The following is a 19,153-nucleotide window of genomic DNA, read 5'->3' on the forward strand; positions in this document are numbered from 1 at the left end:
GACCTCAAGAGTATTGCAGGTTCCATACCACCACAGTAAAGCAAATATTGCAATGAAGAAAGTCAAATGAATTTCGTGGTCTTACAGTGCATATAAAAGTTATGTTTAGACCATACTGTAGCTACTAAGTGTGCACTGTGTCTAAAAAAACCCAATGCACATACCTTAACTAAAAAATACTTTATTGCTAAAAAATGCTAACCACTACCATCTGAGCTTTCAGTCAGCTGTAATTACTGATCACAGAGCACCGTAACAAATGTAATAACAATGAAACAGTATGAAATAATGTAAGAACTGCCACGCTAGGTGTCCCTGGGTGGTTCAGTCGGTTCAGTGTCTGACTCCCAGTTTCAGCTCAGGTCATGATTGCAGGGTCATAGGATCAAGCCCCACATTAGGCTCCTTGCTCAGTGGGAGTCTGCTTGAGATTCTCTTCCTCTCCCTCTGCCCTCCCCTGCTTGTATGCTCGCTCGTATGCATGCGTGTTCTCTATCAAATAAATAAATAAATCTTAAAAAAAAAAAAGAAAGAATTGCCAAACTATGACACAGAGGCAAGAAGTAAGCAAACCCTTTGGAAAAATGACGCCAATAGATTTGCTCAATGCAGGGTTACCACAAACCTCCAATTTGTAAAAAAATGTAATACCAGCAAAGTGCAATAAAATGAAGCACAATAAAACAAAGGTATACCTGCATTTGTGGGTGGTGATGCAGTATCCTATTTGTCGTTGACAGTGATACTGACGATACCAGTTCCTCTCTCAGACAGCAGACAAGCTTCTCTTCTCCATTCTCTCCTCACCTGACCTATCACTGGCAGCTGACATAATTGATTGCCCTCCCCCTGCAATACTTTCTTGAATTCCAGGACTCCCCACGCTCCCCTGGCTCTTACTTTTGTTCTTGGTTTTTGGATCCACCTCATGCTCCCACGCTTGAAGATGGCAGTGTCTTGGAACTCAACTCTTGGACTTCCCTCTACCTGCCCTCACTCCCCTGGTGATCTTGTACAATCTCATGGCTTTAAATACCACCAACACCATCTGACTCGGTCTCCTCTGAACTGGAAATTTATATCCATCATGAAGGCATTCCTCCCTATCCCGGGAAGGGAGAATTCCAGCTTTTGATTACTCAGGATAAGAACCTTAGAGTCCTGCTGGACTTCTCTCTGTTCTGCATCCTATGATGAAATTCTTGTGGAGCCATGTTTCCTCCAAGTATATGCAGTGCTACTTGCATGGATCCGATTCCTGGCTTTTGGTTTTGTTCCACTGGTCTAATTATATCCCTGCAACAATATCACGCTGTCATACTTATTACTGTTTTACAGTAAGCTTCCACTTGGTAGAGCACCTTAGCCCTCTTTATGTCTCTTCAGGAGTGTCTTGACTATTCTTCTTTCTTTTTAAAAAGATTTATTTATTTATTTGAGAGAGAAGGGGTGGGTGGGGAGAAGGGGAGAGAGAATCCTCAAGGAGACTCCTTGCTGAGCACAGAACTTGCCACGGCCTGATCTCAGAACCCTGAGATCATGACCTGAGCTGAAATCAAGGGTTGGACGCATAACTGAGTGACCCACCCAGGTGCTCCAAGAGTGTCTTGACTATTCTTAGTTTTTGTGCTTCCATATAAATTATCAGGGAGGAAATATAAAGACTTTACAATGTTATTGTTTCATTACTGCCTATCCAACTTATATGCTATTATTAGTGTGTATACTGTAATTCTACCTTATTTATTTATTTATTTATTTTTATTTTAAGTAGGCTCCACACCCAATGTGGGGCTCAAACTCACAATCCCAAGATCAAGAGTCCTATGCTCTACTGACTGAGCCAGCCAGGCACCCCTCTACCTTATTTTTAACCCTATTAGACACCATGATCATTGTTTACAGTCAAAGATCACATAGGTTTTCCCATATATTTACTACTTTGTTCTTCATTCCTTCTTAAAACTATGGTTTTCCATATGGGATCACATGCAAAGAACATTCTTAGGATTTCCTTTAGTGAAAGATTCAGTTGGTTGAAAACTCTCAGCTTCTGTTTGGCTATAAATATCTTTATTTTATATTAATACTTCTACATTATATTTTTCTTGGGTATAGAATTCTAGGTTAGCAATTGTTTTCTCTTCAGCATACGAAGATAAACACATCACTGTATTCTGATTTCCAACCGCTATGTGAAATCAATGGCCAATCGAACAGCCTCTTCATTAAAGGTAATTCGTGTTTTGATTTCTGACTGTATGTGAGATGTTTCTCGTGTCATATATATTCTATGATTTCACAGAGATAGAGTTCTTTCTATTTTTCCTGCTTGAATTTTGCCAGGATACTTCAATCTCTGAATTGGAATTCTGTTAGCGGAACTAGCCGACTAGGAGACTACTGGTCAGTGTATCTCATGCATTACTATTCTCACCTCTTTTCCCAGTAGTGCAATTAAATACATGTGAAATCTTCTCACTCTATTAATGTCTCTGGAATTTTCAGTCTTTTGCCTCCCTGTGCTACATTATGGATAATTTTTTCTAACCTGAACTGCCGTTCACAAATGATATCTTCAGCTTTGTCTAATTTGTTGCTAAACCCATCCCTGGTGTATGTGTGTGTGTGTTTACAATATTATGCACATGCATATTTATATATTCACATATATTATTATATATTACATATTCACATTCATTGACATATTCATTTCTAGAAGATTTATTGACTAGTTTTCAAATTTTTAGGTCATTTTTAAAATACTTTCTTATTTTGGGGACACCTGGGTGGCTCAGTCGGTTAAGCATCTGCCTTCGGCTCAGGTCATGATCCCAGGATCCTGGGATCAAGTCCCACATTGGGCTCCCTGCTTGGAGCCTGCTTCTCCCTCTGCCTGCTGCTCCTCCTGCTTGTGCATGTGCTTCCTCTGACAAATAATACATAAAATCTTTAAAATAGTTTCTTATTTTTTGCAGATATTTTGAAACTGGATGTTTTAACATGTGACTGATATTTCCAGTGTCTTTAGTCTTTGCCGTCTTTCTGCACTGGTTTTCTTTCATTATACTTTGGCTTCTTGTATAATTGATTATTTTTAACTGCATTCTCTTCCTTGCCCATGAAAAATTCTTTTTTTTTTTTAAGATTTTATTTATTTGACAGAGAGAGACAGCCAGCGAGAGAGGGAACATAAGCAGGGGGAGTGGGAGAGGAAGAAGCAGGCTCCCAACAGAGGAGCCTGATGTGGGGCTTGATCCCAGAACGCTGGGATCATGCCCTGAGCCGAAGGCAGACGCTTAATGACTGAGCCACCCAGGCGCCCCTCGAAAAATTCTTGAGGGGGGATTTTTTGAGGACTGGTGTAAATCTGCCTTCCCACAGAGAGAATGTGTGCTTGCTTCTGCTGGGCACCTGGAAGCACGACTTGCCCTGGCCAGGTTCACAGCCCGAGCTTCCCTGGTCCTCTCACGTGACAAACCGGGCTGGAAGTCCAGGATGGGGATCGTCCATGGCCACTTCTCAGGGACGGAGTTTTGTTTCCCTGTTTCTCCCCGTTCTATTTAGAGCCAGAACACTGTTCTCAGCAGTCCCATAAGTGGGGAGGGGGTGGGTTTAGTTCTACTTCATCTTTATTCTGAAAGTGTAAGTCTGGAATTCCAATTTAACTTGGTGAGAACTTCCTGTTAGCATATCCACTTTGAGCCAGCCACACCCCAATTTCTACCCTCTTTGCCTCATAAAACCACCAAAAACCAAAGCCCAAGTTTGTCTGGATGGGAAAATGTCCTCAAGGCAAAAACAGTATTAATGCCCAGGTATCTGTCCCTTGGTTCCGTTTCCCTTAGACGGATCTGTATTAGGAATATCCTAGTATTCTTTACTAACCTATTAGCCCCTCAAGGCTTTAAAAATGAAAAATATATTCATCCAATATTTCTTATTTTCGGCAAGATAGGATGCTACAAATACCCCAACCTACTGCTACTAGAGATAGAGTCTGTTTTACTTACCAGTTTCCTTATTTGTGTACGTATTTGCTATCTGTAAACTCCTTAAGGAGAGATTATTTTATTTTCTACTCTATCCCCAATGCCTAAGAACACTGTCAAGCATATAGTTGGCACCCATTAAATATATTTTTAAATTTTCTTTTAAAAGACTATGGACTCTGGGAAATAAACTGAGGGCTTCAGAGGGGAGAGGGGTGGGGGATTAGGACAGGCCGGTGATGGGTAGTAAGGTGGGCACGTATTGCATGGAGCACTGGGTGTTGTACGCAAACAATGAATCATGGAACACTACATCAAAAACTAATGATGTACTGTATGGGGACTAACATAACATAATAAAAATAAAATAAAATAAAAGATTTTATATTAAGTAATCTCTGCACCCAACGTGGAACTTGGACTCATGACCCAGAAATCAAGAGTCACACACTCCAGTGACTGAGCCAGCTGGGCACCACTCCCCCCGCCCCCCACCTTAAATATTTCTTGAATGAATGAATAAACTCTTTGACAACAATATGCACATTGTGGGAGGCTTTGAAATGCTAAATTAAACTTTACATCATTCCAGCTTAACACATTGTGATTCACCACATATTCTTGAATAAATTCTGCATGCCTTGCTCTTGTTAAGCAATGAGAAGGTAAGGAATGCAGACTTCTCAGTTTTGGCAAGGCACCCATCACCTCTGTGCTTCATCTGTGAAATGAGGCGCTGAAATAGACAGTACCTAGGATCCCTTCTCTTTTTAAATTTCTGAGACTAGGCCGTGGCTCCTGTCCTCAATGATCATAACAGCAATAATAATCTCAAGTCAGGGCCAGAGGTAACGCTGGCAGGTAGGTCCAGAAAATGATTATGATTTCAGTCCAGAATAAGCAATCCTCGCCCAACCCTACAACTAACGTGCAGCCCTGCTTAGAAATGCTGTAAGGACACAACTCTCCTTTGTAAAACAGAAGTTCCAGTCTTGGAAACTAGACGCAATCTACCCATAAAGGGAGGGCTGGGGTCTCAGGGACCCAAGCTTAGTCCTGAGTTTCACCTTCCCGGGTCTTCTTGCTCCACTCACTGTTACCTCACCCATCCTGGCTCCCAAAGAATGACCTACCACTTTATTGATCTGACTCGGACACAAATCATAGACCCATTCCTCATCTTCCCTGACACAGCTGAGACCCACGTGGGTCTTCCAAACTCTAAGGGAGAACATGGGGAAATAAACACAACAGCTATAGGGGAGCTAAAGAATCAGGCTCACACAAAGCCCATGCTGGGTGGGCTCTGTTCTATTCCACAAACCCTCAGGGAGAGCCAGCCCACGGCCTGAACAGGCCACCACCATTCTGCAACCATCTTACCTGGGTTACCTCTTCCAAGGTCTTGGCTTGTCTCAATGCGGAAGGCACCACCTCACAGCCCACCCCCAGAAGTTCCAACTTCAAATGCCTGTGCTCAAGGCTGGGAAGATAGAACCTCCCTAGCCTGTTCTCTCTGGGAAGACGGAACCCGCTTCTGTAGCCATCCCGGGGCTGAGGGAATCACCTTTGCCTCTTCCGGTGACTGACACCCACAGCAGCCTCACCACCAGGGAGGATCCTCCCTGTTTAGACAGGACTGTGGCTTCATCTTTACTAGCCCCTTGTTATCCCCGTGGCATACTTGAATAACACACCCACAGCATTTGCTCGACGGAACTACATGCATAAGTCATAGGCAGGAGTTCCATCAGGAAAATTACCATGAACAAGATGGAGGCGAAGTTCACCAAGTAACCCGGGAAACGATCTTTCCAGGTCAGCTTATCTTCATCATCCTGGGGAAACAGGAGAATACAAACAATCAGATGGCAAAAACAACAGATGTATCGATTTCCTCTCAAACTGGCACAATTTTGCATATCCTTAATCATTCGTTACTCTAAATAGGTGTTTTCCTAGTCTCTGATGCCTTATGCTTCATATCCACAACAGCCCACCTAATTTTGTGATTTCTGCATAGCCTGGGAAAACTATGGTAAAAAGAGGACAAGAATTGATTACAGCCTCATACTGAGCTGAAGTTTCAGTTGTCAGCCGTGTGATCATTTCTGACCCTCTATCTCTTCATCTGTAAAAAGGGCACATTCGTGACATCCATCCTGCCTACTGCACAGCATGGTTTTATTTGCTTTGTTGCATTTTAATGAGAAACATGTGAACATAATGACACAATGGACAAACGACAGATAGAACCCAACCACAGAGCAGCATCTCAAGATAAGTCATTCTTTTTTTTTTATAAATTTTTTTATTAAAGATTTTATTTATTTATTTATTTTACAGAGAGTGAGACAGCCAACGAGAGAGGGAACACAAGCAGGGGGAGTGGGAGAGGAAGAAGCAGGCTCCCAGCGGAGGAGCCCAATGTGTCCTCCCAGGACCCTGGGATCACACCCTGAGACGAAGGCAGACGCTTAACGACTGAGCCACCCAGGCGCCCCAAGATAAGTCATTCTTTAAATTAAACATCAACCATTCACCTTAGATCCTAGCGAGCGTACAAATTACCTACAATTGCTGTTCTGCAAAGAACCTGTATGTGTTATCATTTGTTTCCTCCAGAATGACTGTATTCTCCCCGGGTCACAAAAGTAAACATTTTGAGGCAGAGGTTAGGCTGATGCCTTGCAGTCAGTCTGTCTGCAAACCCTACCTTTTCTGCTCAGACTGGGTCCAGTTCACACAAGCCACTGTCCTGAGACAGCCATGCCACCAACCACAGTCCTCCTTGGGCAAACTCCAGGGGCCCGCCCTGGCAGGGCAATGCCAACAAGGCACGATGGCAGAAATCCTTGCTCATTAGCTGCCATTTAACTTGAGCCTGGGCACTTGATTTCTCTGAGCTGGTTTTCCATAAAGTTAGAATTGGTGCAGTGTCCTGTCTACTACAAAGGTTGTGGTGACGACCCACTGAAGCCATGCTGGCAGGAGTCCTCATGCATCTCTGTAACAAGTCTGAGTCAAACTCAGAAAGTCAACAGTCCAGGCCCTCCTGCTCTGGTTTCTCTTCCCTCCTCCCACTTCTTTCCCAACACACCTGATTTGGCTCTAGCAACAGTGCCATCTAGCCTTTGAGAGCTTGTACTGTAGGCTAAGAGCCCTCCTGGCCCGAAAGACTTCTTTCTAAAAGCCAGCCGTGCATGGTGGGGAGACAGAAGAAAGTGGATATGATCACCATCCTAGGGGGCCTCCAGTCTAATGAGGTGGAAGGCACACCCACACCAAAATGCTTCAGGAACCACTTGCCCTTCGAGAGAGAGGGTTATCTGGAGAGTGAGCCTGTGGGCAACTTGAGAAAGGAAGGCTGGGTCTTTCTCACTGCACGCTGGACCTGAGCACAGGGCTGAGCTGGATCAGTAATGGGGGTGCGAGTGAGTGTTAGGGCAGAAGCCATTCAGTGATTAGCACTGTCATTCCCAGATGACATAAGCAAATTATACTCAGCTTTCATAGACAGCGTGACAGAATCCAGGCTCTAGACTCCAAGACCAGCAGACTTTCCATCACATAGTGAGAACAGGTAACTATTGGTCGCAGCCATTCTGAATAGGTGGGAGCATATAAGTTCATTTCTATTAGGACTGGAATAAGGCTCATTCATATTTTAAGTGAAGTCAACGTTAAGAGGGAATAGCATTCTTTTACTTATCTCCTCCAGTGTTAATTCTTAGTTTCACTCACACTGGTGACATTTTCCTCTAAGATTTTGATGAGGAAAACTGAGGGTGAGTGGTGGATGATAACACTCAGTAGGAACTCTGGATGGAAACATGGCAGAGCATGGCAGGCTCTTCCTGAGGCCCCTTTGGTGCAGGGGAGGTTTTGATGATTCTCTCTTTTCCTGCTCTCTGACCTAGAGATGAGAAGTTCTGCCTTTAGTCCCAGCAAACCAGGGGTGCTCTGAAATACCAGTGGTGATCCAGGAAAAGCCCAGTTAGAGGTTCCACTGGTTACCAGTTCCTCCACAGCAGGGCTTCTGAGTGAGGAATAGGGCAAGAAGGGGTGGAAAAACCTATGCTCAGCCCATGATGTGAGGGAAGGGGTGAGAAAAGCCAGTCAGTGAGGGTCAGATGAGGCTCGGAAGGGCCCCCAGGGCAGAGCTGGACAGTCCTGGAAGAAATGGTGGAAAGGGAAGCACAAGTCAAGGAGCAGAAAATATGGCCAAGGTGAAATGGGCTCAAAGAAAGAAGTACAATTATACAGAATGACTAATAAACCCATGGGCAAAGTCAGGCCTCTGAGATAGTCTGGGCTAAGGCTTCCTGTCTAGTGGTTGTCCATGCTCTTCAGGTCAAAAGTCAAGAGGGATAAGGTATCTGTGGACCAGCCTCCACTCTGTAGCGACAACTCTGTCCTAGAGAAGGAGTTCTGACTCAGTTACACTCCAGAGACACAGTCTGAGCACCCATGAGGGCCATGTTCTGGATACCTGAGGACCCGGAGGGGAGAAGGCTCAGTCCTGCCCAGAAGGAGCTCAGAGACCCACCAAGGAATCAAAGAGAAGGATTTTCAGAGCTAATCTGGTAAGGAACATGGTGTTACTACTTTGCATAAAACTGAGATAACTAAAAAGCAACTGAATTGGATATCCTCTCAAAGCAGCTCTCTGAGAGAAAAAGACTCATCTTGATGTCAATGTTCTGGTGTTTGTTGAAAAATCACCTTCCCTCTCACGTTTACCCTGATGAGTTTTGTTGTTGTCGTTGTTTTTCTGGAAGTCACAGCTTCCAACATACACACAGCTCTCATACATTCAGACACTATACAAACACAAGGGCTGAGAGAAACACAAAGATTGCAGACTGCTTCCAAGCCCCCAAAGCTACTAGTAAAGATGACAGTGAGTAAAGCGGCCTTTATGTATAATAACCAGCTCTGATGGTGGAAGCTAACAAAAACTCTCCACTCCCTGGCACATTAAAGAGGTGAAGATGCATGGCAAATGCCATTAATTTAAATACACTATGCAGGAAAGTCCCATTGCCAGCGTATGGGGTAGGAGACAGAGAAGTAGGCTTGGAAGTTGAATATCCCCGAGTTTTACTCTTGCCTCTACTACCTAGTCAAGTGACCTCAGAAAATTCCTAGAATCTCAGGTTCATCTCCTTTATAGTAAATAAATACAAATATATACATAGTATATATAAAAATATATACAAATAGTAGATAAAATATAAATATTAAAAAAAAAAAGAGCACACACGCAAGTGGCAGGGGTAGGAGCGGGCAGAGGGAGAAGGAAAGGAAGAATCTCAAGCAGACTCTGCACTGAACATGGAGCCTGATGCAGGGCTTGAACCCATGACCCTGAGATCATGACCTGAGAGGAAATCAAGAGTCAGATTCTCAATGGACAGAGCCACCCAGGTGCCCCCTCCATCTCCCTTTAACACCGGAGGTGACAACACTTGTCCCACCTAAGTGACAGAGGCATTGTGTGGATCACAAGTGAACGGCTGTGAGAGCTTTGTAAGCTGTAAGGCGTTGTAAAAAAGTAAGATCTCATCAGCTTCATGATTATACCAAAAGCAGGTGATTAGGAAGCACTTAGCTAACGTCCCCATTGTTAAGATACAAGCCTAGCTGTCATCTGTGTTTGTTTCTTTGTCTCTGCTGTCTTGGGTCTTTGTCCCTGGACTACGGCTCCCACTTCCAAGTCTCCAAATAGCATACAGCACAGCGAAATTCACGTACCACCACCAAAGTGCCCTTTTGGCAGACTGAGCAGTTGGTAATGGGAGCAGCGAACGTACAGCAGGTGAGAATACTATTTAAACAAACCCCGTGGAGAGCAGTTTTGAAAAGCGGCCAATCATCCCTGAGTTATTTTATTTTTTCAATTTTTAATCAAGGTACAATTTACATACAGCAAAATTCACCTTATTAGCGCACTGTTCTGGGAGTTGTGATGAACATACACTGGCGTGTAGTCACAACCACAATCAAGGACAAGGAACAACTCCAATTCACTCAATATTCCCCATGTCCCTTTGGAGTCCGTCCCCCCAGTCTCCAGCTCCTGCCATGACCTGCCACTTGTGCCTTGAGTTTTGCCTTTCCCAGAATGCCACATAAGTAAACTCAGACAGTGTGGAGACTTTTGCATCTGACTTCCTTCACTTATCACAACACAGTGGAGATTCATCCGTGTGGCCTTCTCGGGGACTTGTTCCTTCTCATTGCTAAGTAACATTTCTTTGTATGGACATGCCACAGTCCATTTACCGAGAGATGTCTGGGCTGTTTTCAGTTTCTTGTGATTACGACTAAAGCCATGGTAAGTCTTCGTGTACTGCTTTCAGTGTGAGCACTGGTTTTCATTTCACTTAGTTAAATACCAAGTTGTGGAACTGCTAAGTCATAGGGTAAGTCTATGTTTGATTTTATAAGTGACTGCCAGACCGTTTTCCAAAATGACTGTGCCATTCTGCATTTGTACCAGTAACATATGAGCATTTCTTCCTCTACTTTATTTCTTCTCTTTAAATAAACTTTTTATTTTAGAAGAGCTTTAGAGTCACAGAAAAGCTTCAAAGATGGTACAGAGAGTCTAGGTATATATACTCAGTTTCCCCTATTACCCTATTAATATGGGTATATTTTCCACAACCAATGAGCCCATATTGTACATTATTATTACCTAGTTTATACTTTATTTGGATTTATATCCTTTTTCTGTTCCAGAGTCCCACACAAGAGCCCACATTATTAATCATATCTCCTTCGGCTTCTCTAGATTATGACAGTTTCTCAGACTTCCTTGTTGTTGATGACCTTGTTTTGAGTACTGGTCAAGTGTTTTACAGAATATTCTTAATTTAGGCTTAGCTGAAGTTTTCTTCATAATTAGACTGAAATTATGGGCTTTGGGGAGGGAACTCAAGGGCACAGGCTCAGTGGAATGTCCCAAGCTCAAAATGTCCCAGAAGAATCATCTTGCTTGCTCCATAAACCTTCTGCTTCTTTTACATCCCCTGACTCAGCGAACTGAACCATAACCCTTGGAGCAGAGAAAGCCTGAGACTAAGGCATTTGCTTGGGCTACTTCCTCCCCAACACTCACCTCGAGCTGCCCCAAGTCCTACAGAATCCAGCTCCATAAACGTTCTCTTCGTCTGCTCCTCCTTTCCTTTCTACTCCTGATGCCACAGTTCAGGCCCTGAGCATCAGTCTCATTACCTTCTGCTCTACCTGCTGATGTCCTTGTCTCTCCTGCTCAGGGGACGCCAGCTCCAGGAGGCCAGAGGCCACACCTTACTTGTGCATGCACCTGGTGTTTAAGCACAGCAGCAGGTACATAGTGTAAGCTGAGTAAATGTTTGTGCAATCAATGTGTCTCCCATCAGGTTCGTGGACACACCTAACCAGCCTCACCTGGGTCCCTCTCTATGCAAGGAGGCAAGGAGGGCATGGACTCGACACTTAGAATTCAGTGAGGCCAATGCTAGGTGGGAGAAAGATTGATGGTTCCTCCCCCGGTCCTGCCTTTAAGGACTCCTTGCTTTGAATTCCTGAGACAAGGGATCCAACCATCATAATAGATGGAGATCTTCTCTCGACATGGTGGTGACTGAATCCAAACCCCTACTCTGGTCAGGGGCACTACCATGGAGAACTGAGGATGTGGAGGGTTGGCAGTGCTTGGATGGGGTTTCAGAGGGAAATCATCTGGGGGAACTATGTATTTCCAAGGACTTCGGTAAATGAGGACTGGTTAAATGTCATGACTGATGGGAGCTGGCCCAGGCAGGGGCCCCATGCAAGAGTAGGACTGGGAGATTGACTGAAAAGGGGGGTTAGGTGGAACTCTAAAGAAGAGTCTTAACCCAGGTTCAACTGTGTCTGAATAAGGGTCAAAGAGCAGTTTATTCCAGTGTCATTGTCAAGAATGCAAGCTGAGTTGACCAAGTGCCACTCCTGAGGTCCCTGTGCTCGATGCCTCTGATATACCATGATTTGACACAGCTGGTTGCGGGAGATATTAATACATGGGAGACATGGAGGATGGTGGGTTGAGAAGGGGTGAACCACGAGGCAGAGAGGGGTGATGAGAAGAAGTGCAAGATACTTTTCCATTGGAGTGTCCCTGGGGCACTGGCAGAGGTGAGGACCCAAGAAAACCCAGGGACTCCCAGGCTCTAGGACAGGAGGGGTGACAACCTGGTCCTGTGTGGCTACAGTTCTCAGGGTTAAGGAGCTTTACTCACTTTCATCAGCTGACCCATTGGTGCATCACTGTGAGAGGGACACCTCAGCCCAAGTTTAGGTGGACAGTAATAGTTGAGGCAGCCCACATCCTAAATTCCACCACTCACAGGACAGTGTACATTAGAGGCAGACATGGGATTCAGTCCCCTTTTCACTACATAAATGAAAGCCAGAAACTGATAGGAGTCCTGTTGTGAATTTCTAGAGCCCTCTAGATACACACTGAATAAAATAATGAGAAAAAAGATAGTGAGGCCCAGGGCTGGGGGCCTGCAATCTGTAAAGTGGGGCCATAAAGTTGCATTTGAGAGGAAAAAAAAATTCTTTGCTCATTTATCTTCTTTCTCATCCCCCTTCACTTCTTCCTTGCTAGAGCTGGGCCTCCCACCAGCCTGGCTGGGAGAGCCAGTGGTGTCCCCAAGAATTGTGCAAGGCAGGTGAGTCTGGAGGCAGCCGCCTGGGTCTGATTTCCCAGCTTGCACACTTACGATGTGATTGCAGGCATGTGACCAGCTTCTTTAACCCTCAATTCCGTCATCCCAAAACCTGGGACTGAAAATATGGGCAGCTATACAAGACAGCTTCTGTGAAGATGAAATGAGGTAACACCTGGGAATCTGCCTGGGTTTGTGCCTGGCACCCAGCTCGAACCCAGTACTTATTACCTGATAGCATTACCACCATTACTATGGCTTCGTCTCCCAGGGACCTTGGCTCTGGCTGGAACACATTAGGCGAAATTTCCTTGTCAAAATAACAAACAAACCCCAGTTCACTTTGGGCAATGCTTCCCACAGCACAGACTCAGGGGCCACTCTTCCTGTTCCAAAGCTACACAACCCTCCCGTGTGGTCTCGTTCTGCCATTCTGGTGCCACTCTGGCCTCACACAAGGCTGCTCAGTGCCCCCTCTGTTGGGCAAGCCCTCAAGAACTCTCAAAAACATCTACTTTAGGAACAGAGATCCCACCAACCTTACCATCTTATCTCTCTTTCTTTAGTTCTCTCTTCTAAAATAGTTCCTTGTCCAGGAAGCCTTCATGGCCTGTCCAGAAGAGTGAGGCCAGCTTTGGAGTGCACGTCCCTCCTTTCATTGAGCCTGAGGGCCCTCAGACTGGTCTTAGTCCCCACAGCCCAGGCACACACAGCCTCTTGGGCTGAGCCCACAGCTCATGACCCTCAGCCCCGTGGACTTGCCCATGACTAAGGCCCAGAGCCATCTACAGATTCTAGAGATAGGGAAAGACTTTTAGGGACAGGGCCTCCATCGAGGAGGGAAGTCTTGGCAAAGGAGCATGAGGCAGTCACGTGGCACAACACCTAAGTCTACAAGCATGCCTGAAGCCCAGGGCTGAATGCAGTATAATTTGTGGCTAAAATGGAAAACATTCTTTAATCCTCCCACTGCTCGGTTTTCCCAGCAGACATAGAAAAACAGACTCTGGCTCCCTGTCTCCCGTCCTGAGGTCCAGCCTGCTTACTCTGACCCCTCGGGCTCCCCAGACAGCTTACTGCTTCACTTTCTCTGTTTCCTGAGTGGCTGCCTTGGCCTTCCTGGGTTCTGGTACTGGGCTGAGCTCCTCTCCCTCCCTGACCCCAGTCCCCACTGTTCCACCGGGTGCCCTGCCTGGTTTCAGACTGGAGACACCCCTCCCCACTCAGTCTCTCAAGGGGACACCCTTCTCTCCTGTCCCTCTGCAGGCCCCCTGCCTGTAAAAGGAATAGTCCGGGCTCAAGCCATCAGTGCCCTCCACTAGCACTACACATGAGTCCTTAATACATATGCTCACTAGAACATCACACAAAGCCTTAAGCTGAATGATCGTGGACTGAGAATCCATGTAAGCCCTGTGCCAGACTCCAAGGCTGACATGATCTGGGCTCTGGCTCCTCTCAAACTTCATGTCTTACCATTCAATCCCTTGCTTCCTTTGCTCCGGTCCATTGGCTTCCTTCCTGTCCACTGAGCACACAAACTGGTTTCCACCCCAGGGCCTTTGTCAGACTCCTCTCCCACCTCTTCACCCAGCTGGGCCCTCTGCACACCCTTCCGTTCTCAGTTCTGGCACCGCCACCCCCCCCATGAGATCTGTCCCAATGCCCAGTCCCTCCACTGGCCCTTACCATTCTCAATCACAACTCTTTTCACTGTCAAAGTTATCTTGTTTATTTATTTCCTCTCTGTCTCTTTAAGGAAAACATAAGCTCCGTGGGGGCAGGCAGGCTCTGTGTCTAATTCCGCACTGGATCTCCAGCACTGAGGTCAGCCTGGCCCATGGAGTTCGTGGGCAAGTGTGACTCAGCGGGAGCATTATCAGTTTGTAAACAACAGCCTCCGGCATTTTGGTAGCGCCCAGTGCTCATAAGGTTGGGCCTGAGTATTTCGTCTCTGAGTGCATCAAATCTAGTTCCACACAAGAGGGGCCCACAGAACAATGTTGTGCCACTGCCTCACGTTACACACCAGTGCCTAGACCTAAGGGGAAAATGCAAAAGGTTCATGGTGACCTTTCAAGATTTTAAGAAAAATAGTCAAGGGCAAAGTCCCACAGGCATGTGCCAATGAGGACAGCTTTTCTCACGGAAAGTACTATAGGGAAGAGTGTTAGCCGGCGACTGATACCTGGCTGTGTTCTGATCGTCCTCCTGCCTCCAGACAAGGAAGCCCTAAGCCATCCTGTGCTAATCAGGAAGATCTCTGTGACAGAGACCCTGCAGCCACACTTAGCTCCTCCTGGTGTGTCTTGTCCCTTTAGGTCACATACTTATTATCTCTTAGTCCAACCTAGAAGCTTCTAGCTTCTGTTTGGACCCTTTCCTTATGTTCTAGCTCACAGAATACAGAACTGATCTGCAGAACATTCATTTACAAACAGGAAGTTCCTCATGAAATCCCCCCTTACTCTTGCTTTCTTCAGGCTCCATAGTTGTCATTCTTGCTTTTTTTTCTGCCAAACACACATGGCTCTGCATTCCTGTCTGTATCTATTACCTTTGTACCATGATGATGCTGTCGGAGGGTATCCACACCTCACTGTGCTGGGGCGGACAGGGGCTGGGAAGCAGGTCCTGAGCCCTGGAGACTGGACAGGAGAGAGTTGGGGGCTCAGTCCCCCACAGATGCTCAGGCCAAAGAGAAGACGGGTGCCACTGTACAGGGGTGAGTCTGGAATGGGACACCCAGGAATGTCACTGGCTCCCACATTAGCCAATCATCACAATCACTCAGGGAACCAATACCTGGCCATGCTCCATATTTACTCAGTCAGAATCTTGGGGGTGAAACAATCTGTTTTTGAAAATGCTTCATGGGTGATGCCATAAATCAGCCCATTTTGGGAAATACTGTTCTTCAAGACTCACCCCTCCCTTGATGTTTCTGCCCCAGGGCCCGTATTCCTGTGGCTTGCCCCTCTGTGAACAGAGTCTCAGAGAGGAGCTCACAGTGTGGAGGCAAGCTTGGAGACAATTCCCTCATGAGGAGAGTGTCCACACAGAATTTGTCATGTCAGCTGCGCTGTTGGCCCAGCCAAGTTGCCAACTGGCTCCCATCTCCGCCCTCCCCGCCGTCCCATAAGCTGACTACAGGGACAGGGCAGGCACCGATCACACTCGAGTGCAGGGATACATTTCAGATCTACCACCACATTGTGTTGGCAGCGCACAGAGTAAGAAGGGCAAGAGGGAGGTGAGAGTACCCGCTGGGCCTCAGCCATGCTTGGAAGGCCAGCAGCGGAGACCTGGTCTGATTTTCGTGCCACATGTCTGACATGTTAGAGAAGACCTAGACAGCAGCTGATTACCTGACTTCATTTGTAAAGTTTACCTTGCATTTTGTGAATTTGTTGGGCTTTAAAATTCCCCACTATGTGCAGAGCAGGGTCACAGGCACCATATTAGGGGACGGTCACTGCCCTCCATTCAAAAGCAGAGGTGGACAGCCTTCTCCATATGGAAAAAAAACGACATTCAGAAAAGTGTTGGTATATTTTATTTAAAGGGTGCACTCTTTGAAAGATTTCCCGTGCAAATGAATAAATAATGAACTTGACTCTTCCCAGTAAGGGCCCTTTGTTCATTGTTTTAGTAATAACGTCAATTTGCTCTGGCCTCAGCCCAGGGACAGAGCTGTTCCTCTTACACCAGTTAGACGGTTACAGCGGATACATGTACACTAGCCCTAGTCTGTAACTAGGACTGCATGAGAAACAATTGCTCAGGAACTTGCAACAACAGTGAACTGGCAAAAAGACACTGTAATTAACTCTCATCATGGTATTTGGTGACACTGAACTTGAGCCTGCCATGTTGTTGGTTTGGTTTCAGATATTGTTAACTAGTAGACAACAGTGGTTAGTTGCTATTCCTCCTCTTTAAAAACAAGGCTCAAAACAAATGGAAAGGAGCCCCAGCAAGGAAACCGGGGTAAGACATGCAGAAGCAGTCCCTTGATCTTCCCCAAACTTAGGGGCCCCGGGCAAGGGAGATGTCTGTCCTCCATTACGCTTCAGGAGAACAGTGCTCTCTAATACCGGGGACCTCCTGCAGACACGCCCAGAGCCACTAGAACACATACTCTTCAGAAACCCATTCTAAAATTTAAAAGTGAAATAATCCATACGGGGATGTCTCCTTCTATATAGACTGTAGGTGAGGGGAGATCCTGCCCCATCTACGCAGGTTTCTCCTTTGGGTTCAGTGCCCTCCATGTCCAGTGAGGCTGAGGATATCCCAGACAGGGCCACAGGACCATAACAGGAGTCAGTGTCCTTGGTGTGCCTCACCAGGCTCTGGCAGAGAGGGGAGTGGAGCAAAAGAGAGGAAGAAAAATCTATAAAGGGGAGGGAATGGAGGAGGAAGGTGAAGGATGGTTGCTCTGTGGCTGGAGGCACAGGTCATCTCTGCCCAGGTTTCTCTGCTGTCACTGCCCCACAGGGCCCAGGATGAGGCTCTGCCCAGAGAGGGCTATCGAGCGGACTAAGTGTGTGCAGGTCCCAGCATGGGAGGGCAAGCTGGGCTTCCACGAATTCAAGCAGACCCACAGCAACTGCTGCAGATGACTACCACCAGGCTACCTGGTGAAGGGAATACCCTGAGGCCAGATGCTATCAGTAGAACCCACTGCACTGCTATACTACCCAGCCCTCATCTCGTCCATATACAGACCTTGTCATCAGCCCCTCTGACTCCCGAGTCAGTATTGAGTCCAGAGGATTTATTTTTGACATGCAAGAAAGGTTACAATACATTAATAGGATTCTGGGGTCAGGCCCCTCAGACACGGTAGCCCTACCTGACAGACTATTGAGAAGAGGTGCTGATAAGTCCTTTTACAGTGATTTTGTGAGCATCTCTTGTGCACGGGGACTGGGCTGTGCTCTAAGACTCTCAATGTCACAACAGAGATAGATGCGTAAACAGTTACAGCGCAGTAGAGTACTTGCTGGGATGTGGCCATGACCAGGAATCCATGGAAGCATGGTGGAGGAACTCCTAATTTTCTGTGTTCAGAAAAGACTCGGGAATGCATGAATGAGTGCTTATATACACGTGTGCATGCACACACATGCACACACATATCATCATGCTTTGTGGTCCAGGAGTACCCCAGAATAGTGACTCTGCTTAGCTAAGGTAGTAGTCCAAGACTGACTAGTCTATCCACCCATCCACCCACCCATCGACCCACCACCCATCCATCCACCCACTCATCCATCCATCCACCCACTCATCCATCCATCCACCCATCAATCTGCTTATCCACCCACCTACCCATCTATCCACCCACTCACCCATCCATCCACCAATCTATCCATCCATCCATCCATCCACCCACCCATTGACCCACCACCCACCCATCCATCCATCCATCCACCCATCAATCTGCTTATCCACCCACCTACCCATCTATCCACCCACTCATCCATCCATCCACCAATCTATCAATCCATCCATCCATCCATCCATCCATCCATCCATCCATCCATCCACATTGCCACCCACCCATCTATCCACCCAATCACCTATCCATCCACCCATCTAACCACCCACTCACCCATCCATCCATCCATCCACCCACCCACCCATCTACCTACCCACCCATCTACCTACCCATTGATCCACCCACTCATCCATCCATTCACCCATCCACCCACCCATCCATCTATACACCCACTCATCCATCCATCCATCCATCCATCCATCCATCCATCCATCCTCTACTGTGTGCTTACTATGTTACAGGCACTTTTCGGGATTCTTTATATATCTGATCTCACTTATTCCTCACAAAACTTTATGAGATAGGAATTATTAGACCTATTTCACACCTGAGGAAATTAGGACCCAAGAAGAAAGTTACTTGACGAGGGTTACACTAATACATTAGTAAGTCACTGAGCTGGAGTTTTAATCCAAATCTGGATAATTCCAAATCTGTGTTCTTTTTATCTTTCCTGCATTCCTTATACTGTTTTCTTCAAAACACTGGATTGTCCAAGTACTCACAGATGATCCACGTGCACAACCTCTCTCTCTCTTAGGAAATGCAATAGGCCAATGTATCCCACAGACTGAGAAAACCGAAGTATTTCCACATAATCCAGCATTCACAGACCCAGCTGGCCATGGGAACTTCTTTGGTGGCCAACTACGTGTCCCATGGCAGTTTGACAAAAGTTGCTTTACCCCCTTACCTGACCTAGGATCACAACTCAGGACTTCTGCCCCCCAGCAAGGTATTTTTTTCTCCAGCCAGTAAATAATGATTTGACCTTATGCCAATCAACAATCCATCCCCTTGCATCCTGAAGATGTTCTTCTCCCACCAGCCCTTCACCTCTGTTCTTTACCCTGGGATGCTGGGATTCTCCATGAAACACAGAGGGTAAA

The 19,153-nt window shown here is 46.2% G+C and overlaps 1 protein-coding gene across 1 annotated transcript in view; it reads right to left on the reverse strand.

Moving 5' to 3' along the window:
• Positions 1 to 19,153, reverse strand: part of ANO2 (anoctamin 2) — a 347,738-nt gene that overhangs the window by 80,664 nt on the left and 247,921 nt on the right. The window contains exon 15 of the mRNA XM_034645976.1: positions 5,756 to 5,830. Coding sequence (XP_034501867.1) covers positions 5,756 to 5,830 — 75 coding nt within the window. The remainder of the gene's footprint in view (positions 1 to 5,755; positions 5,831 to 19,153) is intronic.

This window comes from Ailuropoda melanoleuca, chromosome 16 (assembly GCF_002007445.2).
Source record: "Ailuropoda melanoleuca isolate Jingjing chromosome 16, ASM200744v2, whole genome shotgun sequence".
NCBI classification, from domain to species: Eukaryota; Metazoa; Chordata; class Mammalia; order Carnivora; family Ursidae; genus Ailuropoda; species Ailuropoda melanoleuca.